Source organism: Erpetoichthys calabaricus, chromosome 4 (assembly GCF_900747795.2).
Source record: "Erpetoichthys calabaricus chromosome 4, fErpCal1.3, whole genome shotgun sequence".
Classification (NCBI taxonomy): domain Eukaryota; kingdom Metazoa; phylum Chordata; class Cladistia; order Polypteriformes; family Polypteridae; genus Erpetoichthys; species Erpetoichthys calabaricus.
The window spans coordinates 87,020,288-87,044,297 of record NC_041397.2 but is presented as its reverse complement, the minus strand read 5'-3'; the positions used below and the strand labels follow the sequence as shown (position 1 = coordinate 87,044,297).

Below are 24,010 nucleotides of genomic sequence, written 5' to 3'. Positions count from 1 at the left end.
GTTCTCTTCATTCATCAGCCTCTCAAGGTACTCTTTCCATCTGCTCAACACACTCTCCTTGCTTGTGAGTACATTTCCATCTTCATCCTTTATTATCCTAACCTGCTGCACATCTTTCCCAGCTTGGTCCCTCTGTCTAGCCATTCGGTACAGGTTCTTTTCTTCCTCCTTAGTGTCCAACCTCTCATACAACTTATCATACGCCTTTTCTTTAGCCTTCGCCACCTCTCTCTCTTCACCTTGCGCCTTATCTCCTTGTACTCTTGTCTATTTTCTGCATCTCTTTGACTATACCACTTCTTCTTTGCCATCCTCTTCCTCTGTATACTCTCCTGTATTTCCTCATTTCACCACCAGGTTTTTTTTCTTCCTTCCTCTTTCCAGATGTCACGCCAAGCACCCTTCTTGCTGTCACCCTTACTACATCTGCTGTAGTTTCCCAGCTGTCTGGCAACTCTTCACTGCCACCCAGTGCCTGTCTCACCTCCTCCCTAAACTCAACCTTGGAGTCTTCCTTTTTCAACTTCCACCATTTGATCCTATCTTCAATAGTCACAAATATTTCTGTTATATTAGAAAGCAACCAAAACATTAAATACGTTTATGATACTGAAAATGTAATTTATTCATTTCTTCTTTTATGTATTTACTTAATAAGCCGACTGAAACATTTTTATGAAGTCACCATATATGCAGTCATGATAAAAGCTGGTGTCAAAAATTAAATTCTACCACCTATTCAACAAAGCGAAAAGGAAAAAGACAGCATCAGGCAGTTTTATGTAAAATTTTATCATACCTTTGTTTTTCACTGGATATGATAAGTCAAAGAGAGTCAGTACAAAAGTTTAATTCAAGCTAAAAACAAAAATAAACTATTTACAAAAAGTGTTTTTTTCTTTATGAACTACTGAATTTTCAGATGGGGTATGTTCAGTTTTTTGTGATGTGTAAATAGTAAATAGTACAATGAAATTCGTAACTTGCCTTTCCATGATATATCCAATAGCTTACAGCTTATATGACTGTTTTGACTTGAGTTTAGGATAAAATTGTTCATCCATTTCCTATTAAATGTTCTGTGGCACACATGCAAGATTGAACAAATACTGTATATTTTACATTGCTTGATCAGGATGATGTGAAATGGTAAAATTAAATATTTAAAAAGTCGAAAGATACTAATCTTAGGACAGAAGCACACAACACCAAAAAAATTTACTGGAACTTTTCAGGTATTTAAATATTAATTGCATAACTGGAAAATGTGTAGGAAGATCCCCCACATATGATTTTAGATTAATACTCAGATACTGCTCTCAGTTTTACTTCAAAATATCAGAGAAGCCACATCCACATTTATGTTGATTAGCTTTGCAAATCACAGAAAGCAAACAGTTGGGCTTTTGGCTCAGGTTTTTCGGACATGGGATCCTCTAAAACATCTGGAAATAATTACCGTTATCACGAAGAGGAAGGGGGAATTGTCTGGAAACTGCAGCTTACCCCTTGCTCAGACTCCAACAGCTCTGTTTTGACTCTGACTGCCGGCATCCCGTCAAGCATTAACATTTTGTACTCAGTAGTGTGTGCTCTCTGAAAAGGAAAAAAAGAATGCGTCAAAGAAAAATTAATTTTGTAGCACAAAAATGGCAGGAAAGAAAATACTTGCTTCATGTAGTTATGTTTAGAAGAATAAAAACCATCAACATTGCATTTTTGCAATTAAGTATTAAGTGTTAGTACTGTTTTTAAACATGTTAAAAAAAGAGACACACCATATTCACTTTCATTTTTTAACCTTGAGGAGCAAGTTTTGAAAGAAGCCCCGTTACTGGCCAGCTTCCTTCACAAACATAGAGAGTGGCTCCAGGTGTCCTGCATCCAAGTTCTATGAAGCAAACAAGAAGCCAATACTTAAAGCAAAATGCTCTTCTTACTCAAAGGATTAAAAAGATCCTTTATGCAGAGGACCACAAAAGCTCGCCAAAATATTAAATAGATATGTGAATAAGGCTATCATAAAAGGTAATTAATATTAGAAAAATGGTTTGGAGCACTAAGCAAACATTCAAATGGTCAATGATAAATTCTTATACTTGAGAGACAGTCATTTTTACTGGTTTTGGGAATAAGACCATTGGATTGCAAAATAATGTGGATTCTCTAAGCCAGGGGTAGGCAATGTCGGTCCTGGAGTGCCACAGTATGTGCAGGTTTTTGTTCCAACCCAGTTCCTTAACGAGAACTCAATTATTGCTGATGAAGCACATATTGCTTAAGTGACATTTTAATGCTTCATTTTAGTGGTCTCGCTTGTTAAGGTTCTCCAACCTTAATTGCTTATTTCAATCTTAAACTGCTGCATTCAGTGTTTTAACTGCTCCTTATTAGCAATAAGATGTAAAACAGGGGTAGGCAATGTCGGTCCTGGTGAGCCGCAGTGGCTACAGGTTTTCATTCCAACCCAATTGCTTAATTAGAAACCAATCATTGCCAATCTCAGACCTTATTTAATTTTATGGCTTGTTAGTCTGTGCAATGTAAGGCTTTTATATCGTAGATTTTTTTCCTTTCCAAGGATATCATCCAAATGATTTGAAGCCTAAAACAGATCATTTTCAGTCTATCACATTTTTCTATTAAGTGTTTTATTAAATCAAACCGTGCATGATGAACACACACAGATGTAATTGGAAAAAAGCTAGCTGGAGAACTGCTGGCTGCTTTGTCTTTTACATCTTATTGCTAATAAGGAGCAATTAAAACACTGAATGCAGCAGTTTAAGATTGAAATAAGCAATTAAGGTTGGAGAACCTTAACAAGCGAGACCACTAAAATGAAGCATTAAAATGTCACTTAAGCAATATGTGCTTCATCAGCAATAATTGAGTTCTCGTTAAGGAACTGGGTTGGAACAAAAACCTGCACATACTGTGGCACTCCAGGACCGACATTGCCTACCCCTGCTCTAAGCCAAACAAAAAACTAAAGTTTGTGCTTTCTGACAAGAATTAATTTTTCACAAGAATTAGCTTTGTATTCTGTCATTGGCTAATATTTCATCACAAGCATTTAGGGTTGACCAACTAATAGCAATTACTTTAAAATGGTTTTCTAAACATATAAAAGAAAGCCAGCAAGCATTTGCTGCCTTCAGAGAGAGAAAAAAAGCATGTGCTTCTTAATTTTGCACATCCATTGACTCTGTTCATTACTGGCTAACATATTCGGCACCTTAGAAAAAAAAATTCACACACCAAGAAAAGAAGACCATTGAATTAACTTAGACATCCAGAGCTGTGAAGCACCAATGTGTCACCTGACTAGGTTTGATTTTGTCTTTAGTTGTAGGGACAGGCTCATCCATACAATGTTGAGAAATAAGAAACATGGGTCTGTCTGATGTCATGTGTTTTATGTACAATGACAGAATAGAAAAAGAAAAGAAGAGAAGAGACTGCAGCTGAACTTACCACATAACTGTTTACCCTTCATATAGCATAGGCAATGTCAGTCAGCTCGCAATTGGCTGTCAGGAAAAGGGGCGAGCATATGTGTACTGGAAGGTCAGCATAAAGTCACAAATTTAGACATGCTCAGAGATTTTCAGTCATGTGAATTGATGTGGCCTGGTGACAAGATTAGTAACTACAGTCAGCAAGTCTGACATGTCCTCTGAATAGGTGTCATGTTATGTGACATTATCTTTTTAACTTACTAAAGCCAGATAGTTTAAGATGACATCTTTATAGTATGCAGAATAACAAAGATAGGGTTTAATTTGCAGAATTCTGCAATACTGACAATAGTGGAAACATTTTCTTAATTTTTTTGGAAATGTATTTTCCATCTGTCTATTTTGAAAAGCAGCATCAAATTATAAAATCCAGGTAAGATTATCCATTGTTCCAAAATATTGAAAAAAATCACAAACATCTTGTAAAAACTGTCAGAACAAAGGTCAATAAAAACTACCTTTGTGCAATTTGTATAATGATGGGAATAACAGAAATTTAGATAATTTAATATGTGCTTGGAAAAAGAAAAATACATCCACATTTGAAAACAAGTTAGAAACCAAATGTACAGTATAACATTCAGCTGTGTTCTAGGAAAGCTGAAGTATTAAAAAAATTTATAGTTACTTCATCAAAGAGCCAATTTTAACATTTTTGTTTATTAAATGTTTTTGTAACAGTGAGTTATCATCAAAAATGACAGCGGTAATTAATGCTGGGTGATATGAGCTGAGTGGATACTGCAATTATTTTGTCCCATTCAGTATTTCTCAATTATGTTCTCAAAACACCTTAAACTTTGAAGATCAACACCATATAGACTTGTATACAATATATACGTTTTCTATACAAAGATCAAAACATGGCATATTTCTGTGACTTATAAAATTACATTACTTAGCATCAGGGCTCTAACTAGCAAATCGTTCCAAGTTAATTGTTGTTGACCAGAAAACAGATAAGAATAATAATAATCACAATCCTGATTTAAATCATAAGGCCCTTCCCTTAGACCTATATAAAAAGGTGCACTTGATTATGCCAATATTAAGTGCATGCAGACATATTAAAAGGAATAATTGCTCTGATGTAAATAACAGTAATCTAGTTAGCATACAGTATTGTACCCATTCGGAAGTCCATAAGCAATCTATTCTCTGGGTAATTAATTTGGCTTTATTGAATGTTCAAGCTTTAACAAGTAAGACATCTTCTTGAATGACCTTATTATTAACAAGAAAATTGACTGTTCTTTTTTTTACTCTTTGTGAGACCTGGGTTGATGCTAATTCAACCCTGGCTTTAGTTAAAATAGCCCCACCAAACAATACATTCTTACAGTTTGTCTGTGTAGGGAAATAGGGTGTTGGTTTAACTAACATTTTACCATATCACTTAAGTTATAAAGAAACTATTTTTTGGTAATTTTACTTCTTTGGACACCTGGCTGCAATTGCTAAAGCGTCATTAGCAGTAGTTTATTGTTTACCAAAATATAAACCTCCATTTTTTGATTAATTCTGTGATCTATTATCTATAACAATGACTGAATTTGATGAGCTTTAAATAGATGGTGATTTTAACTTTCATTTTGATAAAACAGGCAACCAAAAAACAAGAGAACTTTTGGAACTTCTGCATGTTTTTAATCTTAATCAATGTCTATCAGCAAACACACAAAGCTGCCTGCATTAAGTAATTATTATTAATATACAATACGTTGAGGAAATTGCTTTCTCTGATCACTACTGTTTTTTCTTTAACATATGTCTTTCTGCTCCTAATTTAAATGAAGGGTGCACTTATAAAAGACAGTACTTTAAAAGTGATGCTGTTATGAAGTTCTTTATTATTTTAAAATGTCAGTCAGAACCTACCACTCACTTTCAAATTGATGTCAATGTAAATAGCATGGTCAATGATTTCACTGATAAACTGCAGGCATTACAGCTCCTGTAAAAATCATCAAAAAGCCAAATAAAGTTAAAGTGTCCTCTACGGTTGGGAAAAGACTAAATAAACAACTGATTATGAAATTCTGAAGCCAAATATACAGTAACCAAGTAAAATGCAGCAGTGCAATCTGAGAGATGCTCTTACCTATCATAAATGATATTGTAGGGAATCAAAGAGTACTTTTTCTTTTTTAAACTGCCAATTAGGTAGTAAATCCATCAACAACTATGATGTCTTTTCATGCGTCAATAGGAAAGTATGAGATGTTTGCTGAATTTGTTAAGAAAAAATAGGTAACATAATGTCAGGCATGGTGCAAACAATAATGGAGCAAAGTGCCCCATCCACCAATAGATCTTGTAATTTAACCTGCTTTACTAACATAAACTTGGCTCAACTTTTTAAAATAATAATTAGTCTAAAACTATCCACCTCTGTTCTTGATTCTATTCCATTATATGTCTTCAAAGAAAACAATGACACATTAGTTGATGATGTATTAGATATGGCAAACTGTTCATTAGCCACGGGTAATTCCCTGGATTTATTTAGAACCGCAGCAGTTAAGCCTCTATTCAAAAAAACATAACCTTGACTCCTGTGTCCTAGATCATTCTAGATCCATTGCTAATTTTCCTTTCTTCAGTAAAATATTTTAAAAGCAGTCTTTTTGCAGTTAAACAACTACTTAAATAAACACTCTATATTAGATAAATTCCAGTCAAGTTTTAGATCTAACTATAGCACAGGAACCATCTTAAATAGCTAACAATGTATAGGTAAATACCGATATAAATAATGGATCTGAGCTCAGTATTAAATTAGATTAGATCACAAGTCTTTTAAATCTTGTGTTATGTCACCAAAACTGCATTCTTTCATTTAAGAAATATAGCGCGTGTTCGGTCCTGTATGTCCTTAGAGGATGCAAAAGCTGATTTTTGCCTTGGTTTTCATCTGTTTAGAGTACTGTAATGTAAGAATCCTAACAAGAAGAATATTGACCACATTGTAGTGGTATTAGTATCTTTGTGCTGGTTACCTGTGTCTTTCATAATTCAATTTTAATATACTATTAATATACTACTACTATACTACTAATTATTTATAATGCTTTGAATAACCGTGCACCTTTATATACGTTTATCATGAAATGTTTATCTCCTTATATTCCCAATCGTAATCTTACATCCTCAAATTCTGCTTTACTTACCCCAAAAATATGGAACAATTAACCTGTACAGAGAGAGTTACCATGCTGGCATGGTAGGGATATTTAAATCACATCTTAAAACTTACTTTTTAAATTAAATATGTGACTAATTAAATTATTTGTCTGTTACACCAACACCTGCCACCAATATCATTTAGTTAGGAACAAAGTCCAAATAGGCTTGTAGTGGCTAAACAGCATTTTTTAGACAGCAGATTCTAATTCAGGTGGTGTAAAAATTGCATTGATTGCTATCCATGCAATTAGTTTCAGTTGGTCTATGACTAACCATAGTTCAAATTTCTTCAATATAACACACACAAAAAGTGCCTGATGAAGAGCCAACAAAGTAATATGGTGTGGCTTGAATCGTGCTGGAGAACAGGTATGGAGCTTGGCCAGTAAATTACTATGTCAGAGAAACACTGAAGCATTATGATCTACAGACAATACAGCCATCAAGATGTTTTTATCCATCCATCCATCCATTTTCCAACCCGCTGAATCCGAACACAGGGTCACGGGGGTCTGCTGGAGCCAATCCCAGCCAACACAGGGCACAAGGCAGGAAACCAATCCCGGGCAGGGTGCCAACCCACCGCAGGACACACACAAACACACCCACACACCAAGCACACACTAGGGCCAATTTAGAATCTCCAATCCACCTAACCTGCATGTCTTTGGACTGTGGGAGGAAACCGGAGTGCCCGGAGGAAACCCACGCAGACACGGGGAGAACATGCAAACTCCACGCAGGGAGGACCCGGGAAGTGAACCCGGGTCCCCAGATCTCCCAACTGCGAGGCAGCAGCGCTACCCACTGCGCCACCGTGCCGCCCAAGATGTTTTTAGTTTATGCAAATTTCTTTCGCAAGTATTTGAATTTTTTTTCTTTTACAACTGAGCACCGTGCTTTGAACATCTAATTATTATATAAAAAAAATCAATCATAGCGGAAATAAAAGAAACAAATCAACATTTCACAAATATTTCAAAGAAATAAAAGTATCAAAAGCAATCTAAGAATAATTGTACTGAAGAAATGGAAACAAATGGCAAAAGAGACATTCATTTGTAAGAAAAAGGTAATACTTGGGATAAGCAATAGAACAATTTCAAATATTAAAGAAGCTATAAGTAAATACACATGATATGGATAATCAGTTTTTATTAGCAATGTTACAGCTAACAATCTTATTGTGTTTAGTCCTTTACAGATTTGCAAATTCTTAAAGATTCCATGTTTTGTTGGCTTGTTAAATGGGTATATTAAGTTTCAGTAAAATATATGGCAGGGGAACAAGTGACAATTCTTCTCTTTCTTGTCTTTTTCCTATGTGCTAACTTTATCTTTCTTCTAGGTACATGTTCCATTTAGGCTTGAAAAAGCATCAGTCTGAAAATACACACAATGTTTTCTACATATATTCTATATTTATTGAAAGTACATTATTTAATTTCTACTTTGTTTTTTTTGTTTTTTTTTTTTAATTCAGGGACTTGCTAGCTACTCTGTCAAAGAACTTCAATAAATCACTATATAATACAGCACACTAGATGGATCTGGAGCCCCAAAATTTTATTCATACTTTAAAAGTAAACAAAAACATTTTTCTGTATGAAAGAGTCCCAAGACTACATTATAAAATCTCTACCACTCTGCTTTAGAAAGGCGAGGGTGGAGTGTGAACTCATGTTGATTTCAAGTTCAAAAACCTCTAAACCTAAAAATTAAAGAAAAAAGAAAAACTAACGGAGTAGACAGGCTCACCACAGATGTTGATTGGATGAACTTTTAGAATCTTCTTATGGCTTAATACAGTTCTTTCAGTACAGAGTCCAATTTTCCTGAAACTGGCCAAATTTTGTTATATGGAATATGTAGAACAGTTTACTGATTGACTGTTGGATGGCTGATTGTCTATAAGAGGCATTTCTGTGATCAGGCCCTTTACTAAAATTCTAAAAAGATGATAAGCAATCATTTAATTAAAGCACAGTTATTGTGCTGAAGGCTGCAGTGCACAGAAAGGGTCTAATGGAGCACTGATAGTGACCACATAATGGATTTTTTTTTTAATGAGGTGACTCAGGGAAGCCTCGAAGAGACCACCCTGTGAGGCAGTTAGAAAGGTCTGTCTTCACACCCATTCAGAACAGGAGAGGCAGCAGGAAGCAGATTCAGCTCTTCTTGCAAGAAGTTAAATGTTAATGTGAGCAGAGATTAAGTGGAATTACTGCAAGGCCTTAACAAATATGTCATACAGATCACCAGGAAAGACCTGTGTACCTATCTTGTTTATTATCCTTACAAAACTGCAAAGCAAAAAGGAAAACCTTGTAAAAATTGGCCTGGCTCTTAATCAGGCTGAATGCTACTGAAAGATTATTATAAAAAGAACAGTTACACCTATAAGGTGTAGTGAAGTTAATCACCCATGAATTATATAAATACTAAATCAGATTTACAGCATGAATTTCTAATATCCATTTCACTTGAAATTGTGGTTGGAGATTTAAAATTCAGTAACTCATTGTATTAATGATACCTGTATATCTTACAACCCTAACTGCACTGCGCTGCAGAAGGGGTGCCAAAATGGTATATCAGGTCTAAAGGGGGGAAGGTTAGAGTAAAGCCTAGATAACAACCATAATTGCACAGTAATGTTATAGTTTACAACTGAATTTCTCAGCCTGGTTAATTGATTAATTAATTGCTTCATTGTTTACTGCAGGTCACTGCACAATTGGAGTCTGCTGATGGTTGCACATTTACACAGAAACATTACACATGGTCACTGATTCATATCTGAAAAAGCTAAGCCATCACATATGGCACATGAGGAGAACTCCTGGCAAGCAACAGAAAACATGAGATGCTGAGGACATAGTCTCTGTTGCTAGTCATAAGAGGGTTTAGAGTTACAAAAACTGCAATTGCATTTTAATTATTAGGCTTGTATTCACGAGACATACGGTATCTTCACACATTATATAAAGCAAACTAGACTACTTTTGTTTTAATGGAGTTTGCATATTACAATTTCACAAAAAAATGAAAACACAAATCTTTTTAATATTATGTTTATTTTTATTTTTTACCTCTTCAGTAAACAATCAAAATCCAATAAAAGAGGACCATGGCAAAGATTTTAAATTTAGTTCTAAATTTATAACAGACGGTCTCCAGTTGGCACATCAAGGGCCACTGAGAAGTATCAGCTATCAATGTGATGCCCATGGCAAGAAAAGTCACAGTGTTGTGCTCCTGTGTGAAACTGTTTTATGCTTGTGGTCTGTACCCTTAAAAGAATGCAGGATTGAGGGAAGGGTTTAAATTTAAGTTTCAGCCAGCATAAGTAAGGCAAGGTGTGCAAGTATCTGAAAATGTCCTTTCTGAGAGCTCTGTAACTCCCATGTACAGGAGGATTTTTAGAGCAGACTCCTCTTTGGGATTCGGGAGATTTCTCTAGGAATTTTAGTGAAGTGCATCACACAAGGAAAGGCTTTTAGATATACAGTATTTCATTAAAACTGTTTGATGTTTTCATTTGTTTGTATATATTACATTTTCTGATATTTTCTATCTGTTTTGCATTTCACTGCAGCAGATAAACTTCTCTAAAAGGATTTTTTATTCATTTGTTCGAAATCGGTTTAAATTTCTCTTGATTTTAGCATTCAAACTCTGGAACATTCAAAGATAGAATCTTCCAAAGTACAAGGCACACTGTAACAAAAGGAGAAGGCATGCTGAAAACCTCCCAACATTTAAGCATCAACCAGCTACATAAGCAGTAACAGAATAGTAAGCTCTTACCATGCAAAAACACACTGGATATTAAACATGCAAACTGCTTTAATTAGAATTTAGCATCTGTGTAGCTCTGTGTTTTGATCTCTTATACGAAACATTAACTAAAATTATTGGATTTAACATCCCTTTTTTACATACCCACCAGCTCAACAGTTACATGTCATTTTTATTTTCATATACCTAATGAGATCTTCTATGTTACTTCTCATAACTATTTTCATTTAAAAAAGAATGTAAAGGTAATTGATTTGACAAAACTTCTCAAATATGAAATCCTTCTTTGCTATATTGTGCTAATGCATAAAGTTGTTGCTTGCCATTTTAACAATGTTTTGTGCTGCCGAGTGTCTCTGAGATTTGGTAGACTAGCATATCAACTCATGTGAAAACAACACATTATTAATAGTACATTTAAACTGTAAGACAAGAAATATTTATGTTTATTAAAACATAACATAGTCACTTGCATTGTATGCAATATTGTAAGTTACAATATGATACTTTTGAAGCTTGTATGAAGCCTAATTTTCCTGCTGCTTCAGGACTACATAGGCTGCTGGTTAAGCCTAAATTTTGAGATCTGGATTTTGGATAACCAGCATGTGCTTCCACTATTTAGTACAGTATTTGTTGCTGTATACTCACCTTCTCACTTTCTTTTTTGCTCGACCTGTCCCACATTCTATGCTCAAAACAGCACCAGTGTAGATGCAAGGGGCTAGAAGCTCCTCAATTCAATCTGTGTATTTATATCTGTTTTTAGTTAGCTTTAGAGTCTCATTGTAGCTTATTAAAGAAAATTAAAACAAATTAAGTTTGAACGGGACACTACAACGCTGAATGTATAGCCATTACATCCTGCTGTCAAAAGGGTGAATTAACTATGTAAGTTAACGTGGGAGCAAGAAGTTTGTTTTGAAAATAAGCAGTCTGAAAGCAAAAAGAGACGCAAAACCTCAAATGCAGCAGGATTCAAATCAGTAAGGGCAACTGGAAGCAAAAGTCTTGTGATCTGTTGAAGGAGGCAGTTTACTTTCAGCTTAGTGTTTGAAAATAAAAGAGCAAACCTTACACCACAGCTGGAGGTGTATGGATGAAAAGGGGCATCTCAGCCATGTATTAGACAAAGCATTTTCAAGTAATGAAAGATGGAATGGGCCTAACTTAAATAACAACATTTATTTCAAAAGCACATTTTCATATTTAAAAGTGTAGCTCAAAGTTCCTTTCAAGACAAAAAAGAATTGCATTTACAAATAACAAAATTAATAAATACAATTTGTCACAGTACAAAAAATAACAAAAACAGAAGAGTCCTTAAGCATAGCTTAAATTAATATTAACTAAACTTAAGTTTTTAAGTCTTTAAAGGTTATAATAGAAAACAAGTCCGATGCTATGGTTAGATGACCAGAGTTGAAAGGAAGACAAAAACTGTAGCCGGCGAGATGCTGGACAAAATAAACCTCAAGGGGTTGTCAGGGCACTACAGTTGAATACCCAGTACAATAGAAGGGCTACAATACTGATGAGAGATCTTGAGTATGTGCTAGGGATGTTTATGCTCCATGTCTATTGGCTCAGTTTCATTCTCAGTTTCCTCATAAGCCCAACAGCCACATCCAGACTATGTGCCCTAGGGAGATGGCTATATTGTGATTGATTTCTTTGTTTAATTTTTTATCACATCCTTGAAATGTTTGGACCAATTTATACATGTTTTATGAGATTTTTATACTCAATGAATTTATTTTTTACTTTGATTTTGTGATCTATGTCTTCTTTTTTTTTTTTACCCTTATGTCACAATACCATTCTGTTTTTCTTGTGAATGTCACTTTAATCGGAAAATGTCATTGGTGTTTGCCATGGCAATAAGTCCCAGAATTTTCTAAGGTTGCACTACAAGCAATGTAATTGACAAAACCATATAAATATTGGCAAGTCATTTACATTGTACCCGAGGCTGGATAAACTTTGTTAAAATATTTGCAATCACTTCTTTAGTGATTTTCTGGCTGTACTTTTTTCTGAACTCTCAATTTCTTGCTTTACCCCTGTTCTGATGAAACATGTTCTGGTTACAACTTTCTCAATGTCCTTTATAATAAAAACAAACTCTCCTGATTTTCTTTTAGGCAGAAAAAGAGGCTTAAAGTTTAAATCAAGATGACAAAATACAAAATGCTTCCAAGAAGGCATTTCAAAGGATTACCAAAACACCAAGTCCAGAATCCAAAGAATAACTTTAATGAAAGCACTAAGTCCAAAAACCAGGAGATCCAAAGACAAACAAAATCCAAGAGAATGGAGCTGAACAAACATAACGAAATGTTAATCCCTCAGCATCCAAACTCAGGAACAACAAGTTTTATAAAGGGTGATGGTGGCCCCCACAAATGCAGTATTAAGAGGTACAACAAAAACAATTATGTTATTAAATATTCCAAAAAATTACAAAACCTGTAAAATAAACAAATTAACACAAAGGAAACTAAAACCAGGAAGGGAACCCTTGCCAAATCAAGTATAAAATATAATTCACTTTGCTGTAACTAAAGCAGTGCAAAATCTGCTTCTGTCTCAAAAAGTTGTTAAACCATTTCAGTATTTAAAAAATGAAGTACTATGTATCTGTTTGTTTCTAGTTAGTGAAACTATGAGGGGTGATCAAATTATGGTAAACATAAGTTGCATTTTTCCAAACAAGTTTTATTTCTCAGCATAAGCACCATAAACACCAACCGTATCTAGGATCAGGTTTATAACCTTTGGTCATTCCATTCACCTACAATGTGTCTTAGGTATGCCCCAAAGTCTTTTTCCATTGGGCCATTTTAGATACACCTCCCAATGGAGTTGCTTGGGAAGCATGATCACACTGAAGTTGCTCAGCAGGTATATTACACCTATAACTGTCTCCTATCTAACTGGGACAACAGTTGTCTCTTTTCTAAAGTAACTCCAGATTAGGCTTCTCATTCTATTTCAGACAACATATGCAACAAGACTGCAGAGAAATGTCAGGTGTTTATAAGTCAGATTGCATTATATAGGTGAGGTTAAATATACACAGGGTATGCCATATTACCATAATATTACCAGTCCAAGAATTGGATAGTGATGTTAAAGCTGGCATGTGGAACTCTGTAACTGTGCTTAAAAAAAAAATTCATGAGGTCTGAATATCATGCCAAGTAAGTCAATTCTACTTGTCTCTACTCTTCTATCTGTTAAACAAGTTCCTCATCATGTATTACAAAGATTCAAACAGCAAAGATCTCTAATTAGAATGCTCTGCCAAGCATTACAACCTGGAAGCTACCTATGAGTCAAGAAATATGTTAATCATGTTACTAAAGGCAGAAGTCACAAACACCTTCAACATTTTAATTAATAGATCCATAAGTGTTTTCCAGACTTACAATAATGTCAAAGTTTGGGCTTGCACATTCTATTCACAGAGCAGTGTTTCCCTTCCAATTTCCCCATTCTCAAAGAGAAACAAAAAAATCAACTTAATCTGTGTGAGACTGCTTCAATATACTAAATTATGCAAATGTAAACTATATAATATACAGAAAACAATAGAATCAAACACTACATTCTTCTGGAAAGTACAGGCACATGTAGGAGTTGTACAATTTATTTAAGTAGGAGTTAAAGTCACTTAAAGATAAATATATGTCAGTTACCAAACGCAGCCAAAGTCTTTGGCATATTTTAAGTATTTTCCACACAGAAAAACATAGCTTCTTAAAAGATGCAATTGCTATATTGAAAGGGTGTCATAAAGAAAATATGTCACAATGCACCTATATATTTTTCTGTTTGTTTTTTTTTCCTCCTTAAGCTGTCAATTAAAACTTGTCTACCAAATACTGATTTTTTTTTTTTTTTTATATTTTTATTTTATTAATTTTCATTGTAATCATTCCATACAAACAGATCCATTTATAACCCAACAAATTTGAAAACAAATCAAACCCCATCCCTGAGAAGGAGAGCTTAGCTAAAGGAAAATTTCTTTAAGCTTTTTAATAAGGCAACATTAGACAAAAGAAGGGGAGAAGTAAATATCTATATAAATAAGAGATGGAGAAGGGAGTTAAATACAATAATAGTTAATTCTCTTATTCTAAAATAATATTGATTAAATCCTGCCAAGTTTTGAAAAAATTTTGTACAGATCCTCTAACTGAAAATTTGATTTTTTCCAATTTCAAATAATATAAAACATCAGTTTCCCACTGACTTATAAGAGGAGAATTAGGATTCTTCCAATTTAACAAAATAAGTCTGCGTGCCAAGAGTGTAGTGAATGCAATCACCGTTTGTTTGTCCTTCTCCAATTCAAGTCCATCTGGAAGGACACCAAATACTGATTTTAAGACCTAAATTACTGCTCATGCCCTGTCCACTTTCAAAGAATTTATGCTACCAATGCAAGCTTTGACAATAGATTGCAAAACGAGTGAACATCAAGCCTTCACTTTTAAATGTGTCATTAACAATTATCACTCAATCCACAAATAAACTATCACCCTTTATTTGAACACAGTGCCTTAATAAAACTGGCTTATTGTACCTTAACCTTATGTTCCCAGGTCACAAAGATTAATGTGCCAAATTGTAATTGCCCCTAGGAGGTTGCATATGTTTAATAAAGCTACAGACAGCTACTCACATGGTAGACTCATCTGTCGTTTTATTGGACTTCATATTCATTGCCAGCTTGGCAGCACCTTTCCCACTGAAATTAAAATTACCCTGAACATTACTGAATTGGGTAAAAAGAAAAGATTACTCATAGCCTTTTAGCTAGAGAAAAATGTCTATTTTACAGACTACTTCTTGGAAGAAAAGAAAATGCATAGAAGAGATACTGAGAAAGATTCGACTTCATAAATAACAGAAAGCTAATGAAAGGGTTGAAAGAAACACTTAATGAAGCAAGAAGCAGCAACAATAATATTTATATTGCACATTTTAACACAAACTATGTAGCTTAAAGTGCCTTAGTAACAAGAAACATCATAAAGAAAAAAATATAAATGTAATAAAATAAAAGAATGGTCAAATAAATCCTTAAACAATACAGGAAAACAAAAAAGTAAAAGAAATGGTACGGAGTTTAGGAATGGATTAAATTGCAATTAACTAAACAGATTTGTATTGTCAGGTAGCCAGGGAGGATAGGACAATAAAAACTCCAGCCAGCAAGATGCTGGAGAAAATAAAACTCTAAGGATCCAAGGCCAAAAGTCCACCTACCCCCCATTGGGTAAAGAGCAGATAACAGTAAGACTTATATTAATTAGGTCTCAGATTTATGTTTCACATATAGTTTCCGACAGCAGCATACATTAGATGAATCTTAAGAACTAATAAAAATAAAGAGTGTAACTAGCACCAATTAAGAGATTTGCTATAAGGTCTCCAGTTGTGTTAAGCAGGACCCACTAAAATAAATTTCCATTTTGTTCACCTAACTGTAAATATTTGCTAAAAAAACACAGTGGTTTGATGGAGTTTTCATTAGCCCCAATACATTACAGTGCAGATTTGCATTATATCTTCTACAAGGTTTGCTTAGGTGGAGTCAAGATAGCAACCAGCATAATCTTTATATCCAAATAATTTGGTATGTGTCTTCTGAATTTAATATGTGCAGAAACATGAATGCTGGCAAAAATTTCATACAGATCTCTTAAAAAGCAGAGAGGTATTTCAGCATTTTTGAAGAATGCTCAACTGTGTATCATACTATTAACTATGCTAAATATTTTCTTTCTGTATTATTGTACCCTGACACCCAGAAAATAGGCATAGTGAAAGCGTGAGATGGACTGGACTTGCTTATTTACTTTGAGAAGTTCAGCAACATGCACTATATATGATGCTCAGATTAAGTTTTATAATGATTACAGATTCCATATAGTAAATTGTTGAACACATTGGATTTTTACCCTGAAGTGCTACTATGTGACCTGCTCAGTTCTTCTTTGAATACTAATTTTTAAATATTATTATTTGGGATTATCACTTTAGAATGAATGTTGAACTGTTTAATATATCTCAGAAATTGTCATATTTAGAAAAAATATGTCAAATTCGGTATATATATATATATATATATATATATATATATATATATATATATATATATATATATATATATATATATATACTGTATTTATATATGATGTGTGTTTGTATGATATTTAATGTAAATGTAATATAAATATCTGAGGTTGTTTGTGACATCTGCAATACCATCAATCACATCTTTAAAGTAACAAAATTAAATCATTAAATGTCATAACATAACATTGTCAAACCTACTTAACTCAACTTCCTTGGCAGCACTCAGCTCAAGGCAGGAAGGAGTCCTGCACAAGATATCAGTGGGAACCCCTTCATGCACACAACCTCTCTAGCATTTGCACCAGGCCAATATAAAAATGCCAGCTAACACTCATATCTTTGGCAATGCAGAAGCAAAAACCACAGTACCTGAAAAACACCCAAAGACAGGCCGTTAATATGCTAACTCCACATGGACAATGACTGGGAAGGGATTTAAAACCAGTATGCTAAATTTGTGAGGCGGTAGTCGTAACCTGTGCATACAATGCCTCAAACCCTAATATATAAACAGAATGGAATTTTTTTATTTTGTTGTTGCACACTGTATGTTAGGATCCTCATTAATGCTTCACAATATATTAGTCTATAAGTTGAGGAAAATCATCCTGATTTGTCTTCAGCACAAACTATGTACAAAGAAATTCCTGAAAAACAACATACATTTTTAAGATTTCTTTAGCTACACATTTTGAACAGTAGGGGTTCTCCTGGTGTCACAAAGGTTAATTAAATATTTAATATATTATCACAATGTAATAAAATTATATTAAAATAAAGAAGATAATTTCAAACCTAACACATTCAGCACGTCATAACTTTTTTCAATACAGACAGTAATCTTTATTACCATTTTCACAGATTAAATTACAAGAGCAAAAAAATGCATTTCAGATTCAGCAGTAAATAGCTGCTTATATGACACCCTTTATATACAGTATGTGAATTTAGCATTCAAGTTTAACCATGAAAACCTCAAGGATGACCAATTGCATCCTGGAGTCCAGTATATCATAGTAGTACAGTACAAAAACAAGCAAAAAATTGTCTAAGATTAAAAGGAAATTGAATGTGTATACGCCCTTTTTTTGCACACATTTTGTTTATAGCATGTTTTATTTAAGATTCTACAGCATTTCATGAGTGACACCTAGTACACAGAATCAACTGCATGTCTCATCACTGCCATTAACAAGAATCTGATTATATTGTAGAAACTTATTTGTTAAAAAGACTGCTGTTATGATTTAATAACTGCATAGCCAAAGGAGTGCATCTTATATTTGCTAAACATCTGTTCATAGTCTCCTAGAATCTCTGCTTTGCAACCTGTGGAAAATGCACAGACTAGCTAATAAGAGTTTAATTTGTCATTTTCCCTTCAGCTATACTGAATGACTCATCTAAGGAAAAATGAGAATCAATCTATGGCAAAAAAAAATAAAAAATCATGTGCATGGTTAACGAAATCCATTTTCCTTCTTCTTTGGTTAATTTGAAAATGCCCTTCCTTTTTATTATTTAAGTGCATATGTTCATTTACTGTATATCTTATGAAAATGTTCAACAAGAGGATTCCAAGCAGCATTTGAGTAAAGAATATATTGACAACCTTTGGTGAGTATGGAATACGCAAGGAGGGAAAATAAATTCTGAGCTACAGAAAAAAACTTGTCTCTGCTGCAGATGGCATTTATTATTGGGAGGTATAGGAGGCTAAAACTACAGTGCACTAACTTGTACTAAGGGATATTAGACAAAATATGATCTTGACTTTGGAGAAGTCGTAAAGGAAATTTACTGTAAATTTATACTTTAATCAAAACTGATATACATTGGCTACTGTTATGACTGGCAGGGCCCAGCTAATTTTTCTGCCTCTAGAGATTCTACCTGAACATCACTGAAGCACTGAAATTAAGAAAGTTAATTTGACAAGAAAACTGATTTTGAGTTTATTTGGCCCCAAGGATTATCACTGTATGGCCTTTTTATATAATTCAAACAGGTGGTTCGTCAGGTACTTATCCAAAATTATGGCCCTTCTTGTATACAAGTGAATTTTAAACAATGAATCACCAATATGATTAAGTTTAAACAGAGGAGAGATGTATACGTGGAGGTGCAAGACATTCTACACATGCTGTAGGATATCCCAGCACTTTTATAAAAAATTACTTACACAATGAATACATGTTTTCATTTCATTCATTTGAAAAATGATTTAACAAATATATCTAAGTGTTACAGAGCAACAGCAACTTGCTAAAACAATCTGTATATCTAATCCATAAATAACTGCATTAATCTAAACCAACAAAAGATTCTTCATGTTTGTATTGCAGCAAGTGTACATGTGAAAATACAAGGAAGCTGTTTTCAATGGACTTTTCACCAGAGCACGTAGCTGCAAACTACTTGTGTAAAATGATAAGAATGGAAGTAGTTAAATTGGTGAGCTTATTTTCTAATGCTTACATTGATTAGTGTTCTGGTAGAGAAAACCAAAAAATAAATTTTTTCATATAGTCCCTTTCCACACTATAGATTTTAAATACAGAAAAAACACATATATACATATTATATATGTATATATATATACATATATATATATACATATACATATATACACATATACATATACAGTATATACATATATACACATATACATATACTTGTATATATACATACATATATATATACATACATATACATACATATATATATGTATATATAACACACCTCTTCAGCCCTGTTTCTCAGGTACCCCTGTAGCTGCTGTTTTTTTCTTTAATCTGTTTATGAACCATAAGATAATTTTTACATTTACTTAAAGCTTTTCTTTAATTAAAAGGTTTTACTCTGCTCTCAGTCTGTAAAACCAGGAATGCACAACACTCTACTTTAAGAAAGTCCTTAATCGAAAGAAACTAATGTAATCCCTTCTGGGTTGTTCTTATTAATTATTTATTACTGTCTATTCCAATTTATTACTATCAATTCATTAAATATTTATCTATCTATCTAGTATAGTTCTATAGTCTTGCACTTGTTCTGTGTTTGTACATATGTTGCACCGTGGTCCAGGGGAACACTGTTTCATACCCCTGTATGCTGTGTATGGATGGTAGGACAATAAAACCACTTGACTTCTTCTGCTTCATCTTAATTTATGTCATTGTTTTAGTTTAAAATCTTTTTTTAAGTACAGAAACAAAAGAAAAATGAGACAGGTGTAAAAACACCAACAACACAAGTAACAATTATCAAATGAATGTAGTCAATATATGCATTTTGTTGTTATTTTGTGTCCTTTTACAAATAGGGCAATTTCTATGAAGTAACAGTGTAAAAAAAAATCTTACTTTCATCTTAATTTCAGGAGAAGGATACTCCTTAAATAGGTGAAAGACATTCATAACAGTGATGTATACATAAACTATGCCTGCACTAATAAGCATTTCTGATTACAAACCAAAATCAAAAGCAAACTGCTTAATTAAGAATGAAGATGACTTTAATACAGTAATGTTTTTGATTAAAAACTTGGTTAAAACAAAAGCCAGAAGCCAAAAAAGAACTTGAAGACCATATTTTTAAATACTCAGCTGTAAATTATTTCATATATTCATTGACATGTGTCACTGGGTAAATTCAATTCAGATGTCTAGAAAGAACACACTGCCTCAGGTCCATTTCCACACCTAGTGAACCTAGGTGAACACATACGTGAAGAAGGCAGTGCAGCTTTTTGCCTGTGGCAAATAAATTCTGAAAGTATTCCACTGCCTGCAGCAATGCTTTGACAAAGATGCCACCCTTGGAGTAGGATTGCATGTGTCATATAATTTCTAACACCAATTTTTCAATCTTAGCATCAACTTACTGTGCTAAGAATTTTCAAGTAATAAATGTATGCTTTCCTCTTGGTATACTGAACGTGGTAAAATTTTCCTAAAAATGCAAATTTATGTTATTTTGGAAAAATTGGAGTGTATTCCGATGAATGGACTTTTCTGTCAAAAACTTTCTACTATGACCAAAAGAACAGAGTGCTCAGAAATAAACTCAGAAAACAATCTATTAATCTATGATGTAACAAACCTTCAGGAAAAATAAGGTCAAATGAAAGTTACCGGATCCTGAACTGTAATGCAGTTTCATTCCTTCTTGAATTATTACGAAAAAATGCCCAGTGAGGCTCAACAAAAAAAATTACTTTAGTGACACTAAACACACAAAAAAAGGCTAAAAAATCTCCTAAACACATTTCACATAAATTCCACACTAGCACTTCAGAAGCCCAGGATGTAAACAATTACTGTAAACATGATTAATAACATGAATCAAACCGGTTTGATTTTGTCATGGAAAGCTGCAGACTGCTATGATTGAGTTGCTGGGAATGGCACACTTCACAACTGGTGGCCACGTACATCACAACTTACAACTGTCTACAATTATGTAAATGAAGACTTCAACTTAAAATTACTGTAAAACTTTGTAGCGTAACCCAGGCTTAAAGACAAGAGGGAGGCAGAAATGGAGACACTGGAAGAGAAATATTTACATCTTATGTAGTAGTGTAGCGCAAGTGGATACTGGTAGTGTACATGTAAGAAATGTGCAGTGATACCCACTAAGTACTGATACCTATGGTGTATGAAAAGGGACTTCCTGCTCCCACCTACTGTATGTATCTAACCAAAAAAAAAAAACTATCAATAACATAATTCCTGTTACTGACAAATTTCCAGCTATCATCAAGAATGGTGTTCTAGAGATTTTCTTCCTTTTTATAAAAATAAAATAGAAAAAGCAATCAAGACTGGAAGAGTTAAAAAGACCAGTTTCATAAGGATAAGTCTGATTAGTTAATCTTCTTTAGCTGCACTGTCATCAAGTGGCTAGCTACTTGTTAGAATGCTCCATAGAAGATGCTGTTAAATCCATGCTGGAACCTCATCTCTTGCTCCACTCTTTTTACCTTTTCTGTTTCATCCCTTCCCCCCTTTCACATCTTTATGGTTTTCAATTTAGGTTGTTTCAAGAAACAGAAGGGCCTTTAATTGTATTCAACTGCGGGAACTAAAAGAATTCTTGATATCTCAGCTACTTAAGGTATTACCCTTTAAATGTAAGAATTTCCTTTCAGGTACTGTACTGTAAATTGTTGGGGTTTGACCTTGGCTTTGATTTATTATCATTGGTATTGTGTTGTTCATTTCATATTGTTGTTCCTGGCGTTAAAGAATTACATTTTTTTGATTATATTAAGAATAATGCTTGTTTTTTGGCATAGTACTTCTTTTTGTTTAAAATAACTTTTTGGTTAGTTTATGTTCCCAGTTAGTTCTTATGATTTAGTCATTTAAATAAATCTTGTTATCAGAATTATTATAGTGCTTTTCTCCTGTCTTTATAAGAAATAGTCTCTAATGAACCATCCTTGCTCTTTGTTTATTTATTTATTCTTTTCTTACTTTATATTGCTGTTTATTTAATTACTGTTAAAATTTTATTGATACCTTGTTTTTCAGAAGAGAGATTTTATGGTTTTGGCTCTCCTTTTATGTTTAAATTAAAACAGATAAATATCGTACTGGTTTCACAATGCAAACTCTCAAATAATATTCTAAATCGCTATATATATAAATTTGGGTTTTAACAACAACTCTAAGCATTAATGGTCATAGTTCAGAGTCATCCCAAGTCTTTTTGAGGTTATATTTTATGTAAAATAATTTTTTACTTTTTTATTGGATTTTTTTTCCACAAGAGTACTGCTATTTTATTGACTAATTTTGAGGGACAGCACTGAATTGTTTATACCTAGGATTCTGCTTGCTAGTCACATGACATGGACATGTGACACCACCACACCGCAGAGATAAAAGATGGAAGCAAGCTCAGCAACATACTGTATGTGAACCTATTATTCTAACTATTTAAACAGGAGACTTCTAAAAACAAAAAGAAATATTTAGGAAAAACTAAGTATTTAGGAACCCTATTCATAACAGATTTTAGTTTTGGGTTTGTTTTACTTTATACATTTTCCGAATTCTGGCCTAACAATTGATTAATTATTATCTCCCAGTTTCTTTAAGTAAGATTTAATCTCTGCCATGGCTCAAAAAATTCACTCCAGCTTGATTTCACAATCTGTCTAATCAAACATAGAAGGAGACACAAGACTTTGCGATGCAGTTCCAAAATCAATCCCAAGCACTATGCTATTGTTTCTGTACATGAGCATGCAATTAGACCTCCAAGGGGGCATTAGTAAAATGTTCTGCTGTATTTAGCATTTGCTCTGCTCATTAAGTTAGATGAACTTGTCTATAAAATTTGTTCTCAATATGCTTCATTTAGATTGAGGCTTTGAGCAAATACCTGTTTAAAGGCTCAGAAATTAGCAATTGTCTATGATTAACTGCACTTTCTTAATGAATCACCCCATCCCAAAACTTCACTACTTGAATTTTACAAACAACAAGTCCAGCCAAATAAGCAAAGAACCTCAGCATGTGGTAATTTTCTTTTTGCATCTACGTGCACTTCTAAATGTAAATAAAACGTGCTACCTTGTTGGCTTATATAGCAGGTGAGAAACTGGAAAATTCACAGTATACATAGCTATATCCAGAAAGAGTACACAACACATGCAATCAACAACCATACCAAGCTTTCACTTTCAAGAAAGGGTGTCAGAGAAAACACATTTTCTTACAATGAGAAAGTTTGTCAGAAAGTTGTGGTATCAGCTGCATGTCAACTGCCTTAAAAGTCCATTAAAAGTGTCTCTCCGGGTAATGACTTGGTTTTTTCTCTGGCTAAGGGATCCTGTCTTTCTGCTCAATCTTAAATGTGGTTTCCCTGACCCTCTTTAGCAGGTCTGGTCTGAGAAGATGCTTTATTAAGTCTGAAAAGACTGTAACAGAGTCGAGTGTTATTGAAGATTGGTTTTCTTTTGTTACTGAAAGACTTTAAATTTGTTTCTGCTTGTTTAAGAAAAAGAACAAATAACTATTTTATTTGTGAAACTCATAACCCAAAATGCAACAACATCTAGAAAGCTAAAAAGCAGGTATGGGATTATAGAAGACTTCTGATTAATACAAATCCAATGAACTCAATTTTACCTGTTAGCCAGCATTTTTTTTTTTACTTTAAGCTGTTCAATGGAGTCTAAATTACTCCTTAACTCTGAACGCATCCAAGCAACATTTTTTTAGAATGTTCACTTGCATTTTCAGATTAAAGTATTACATATGCAGTATAAAGGAGGCTATTTCATAAAATTTAATTAATCTACTTGTGATCCTGCACTGCAGTTTCAGCCTCGG

General features: G+C 33.7%; 1 protein-coding gene across 1 annotated transcript in view; it reads right to left on the bottom strand.

Annotated features, from left to right (window-relative positions):
* klf12b (Kruppel-like factor 12b) overlaps positions 1-24,010 on the bottom strand; it is a 312,355-nt gene that overhangs the window by 198,033 nt on the left and 90,312 nt on the right. Inside the window, exon 2 of the mRNA XM_028799610.2 lies at positions 1,507-1,596. Coding sequence (XP_028655443.1) covers positions 1,507-1,572 — 66 coding nt within the window. The 5' untranslated portion in view covers positions 1,573-1,596. The remainder of the gene's footprint in view (positions 1-1,506; positions 1,597-24,010) is intronic.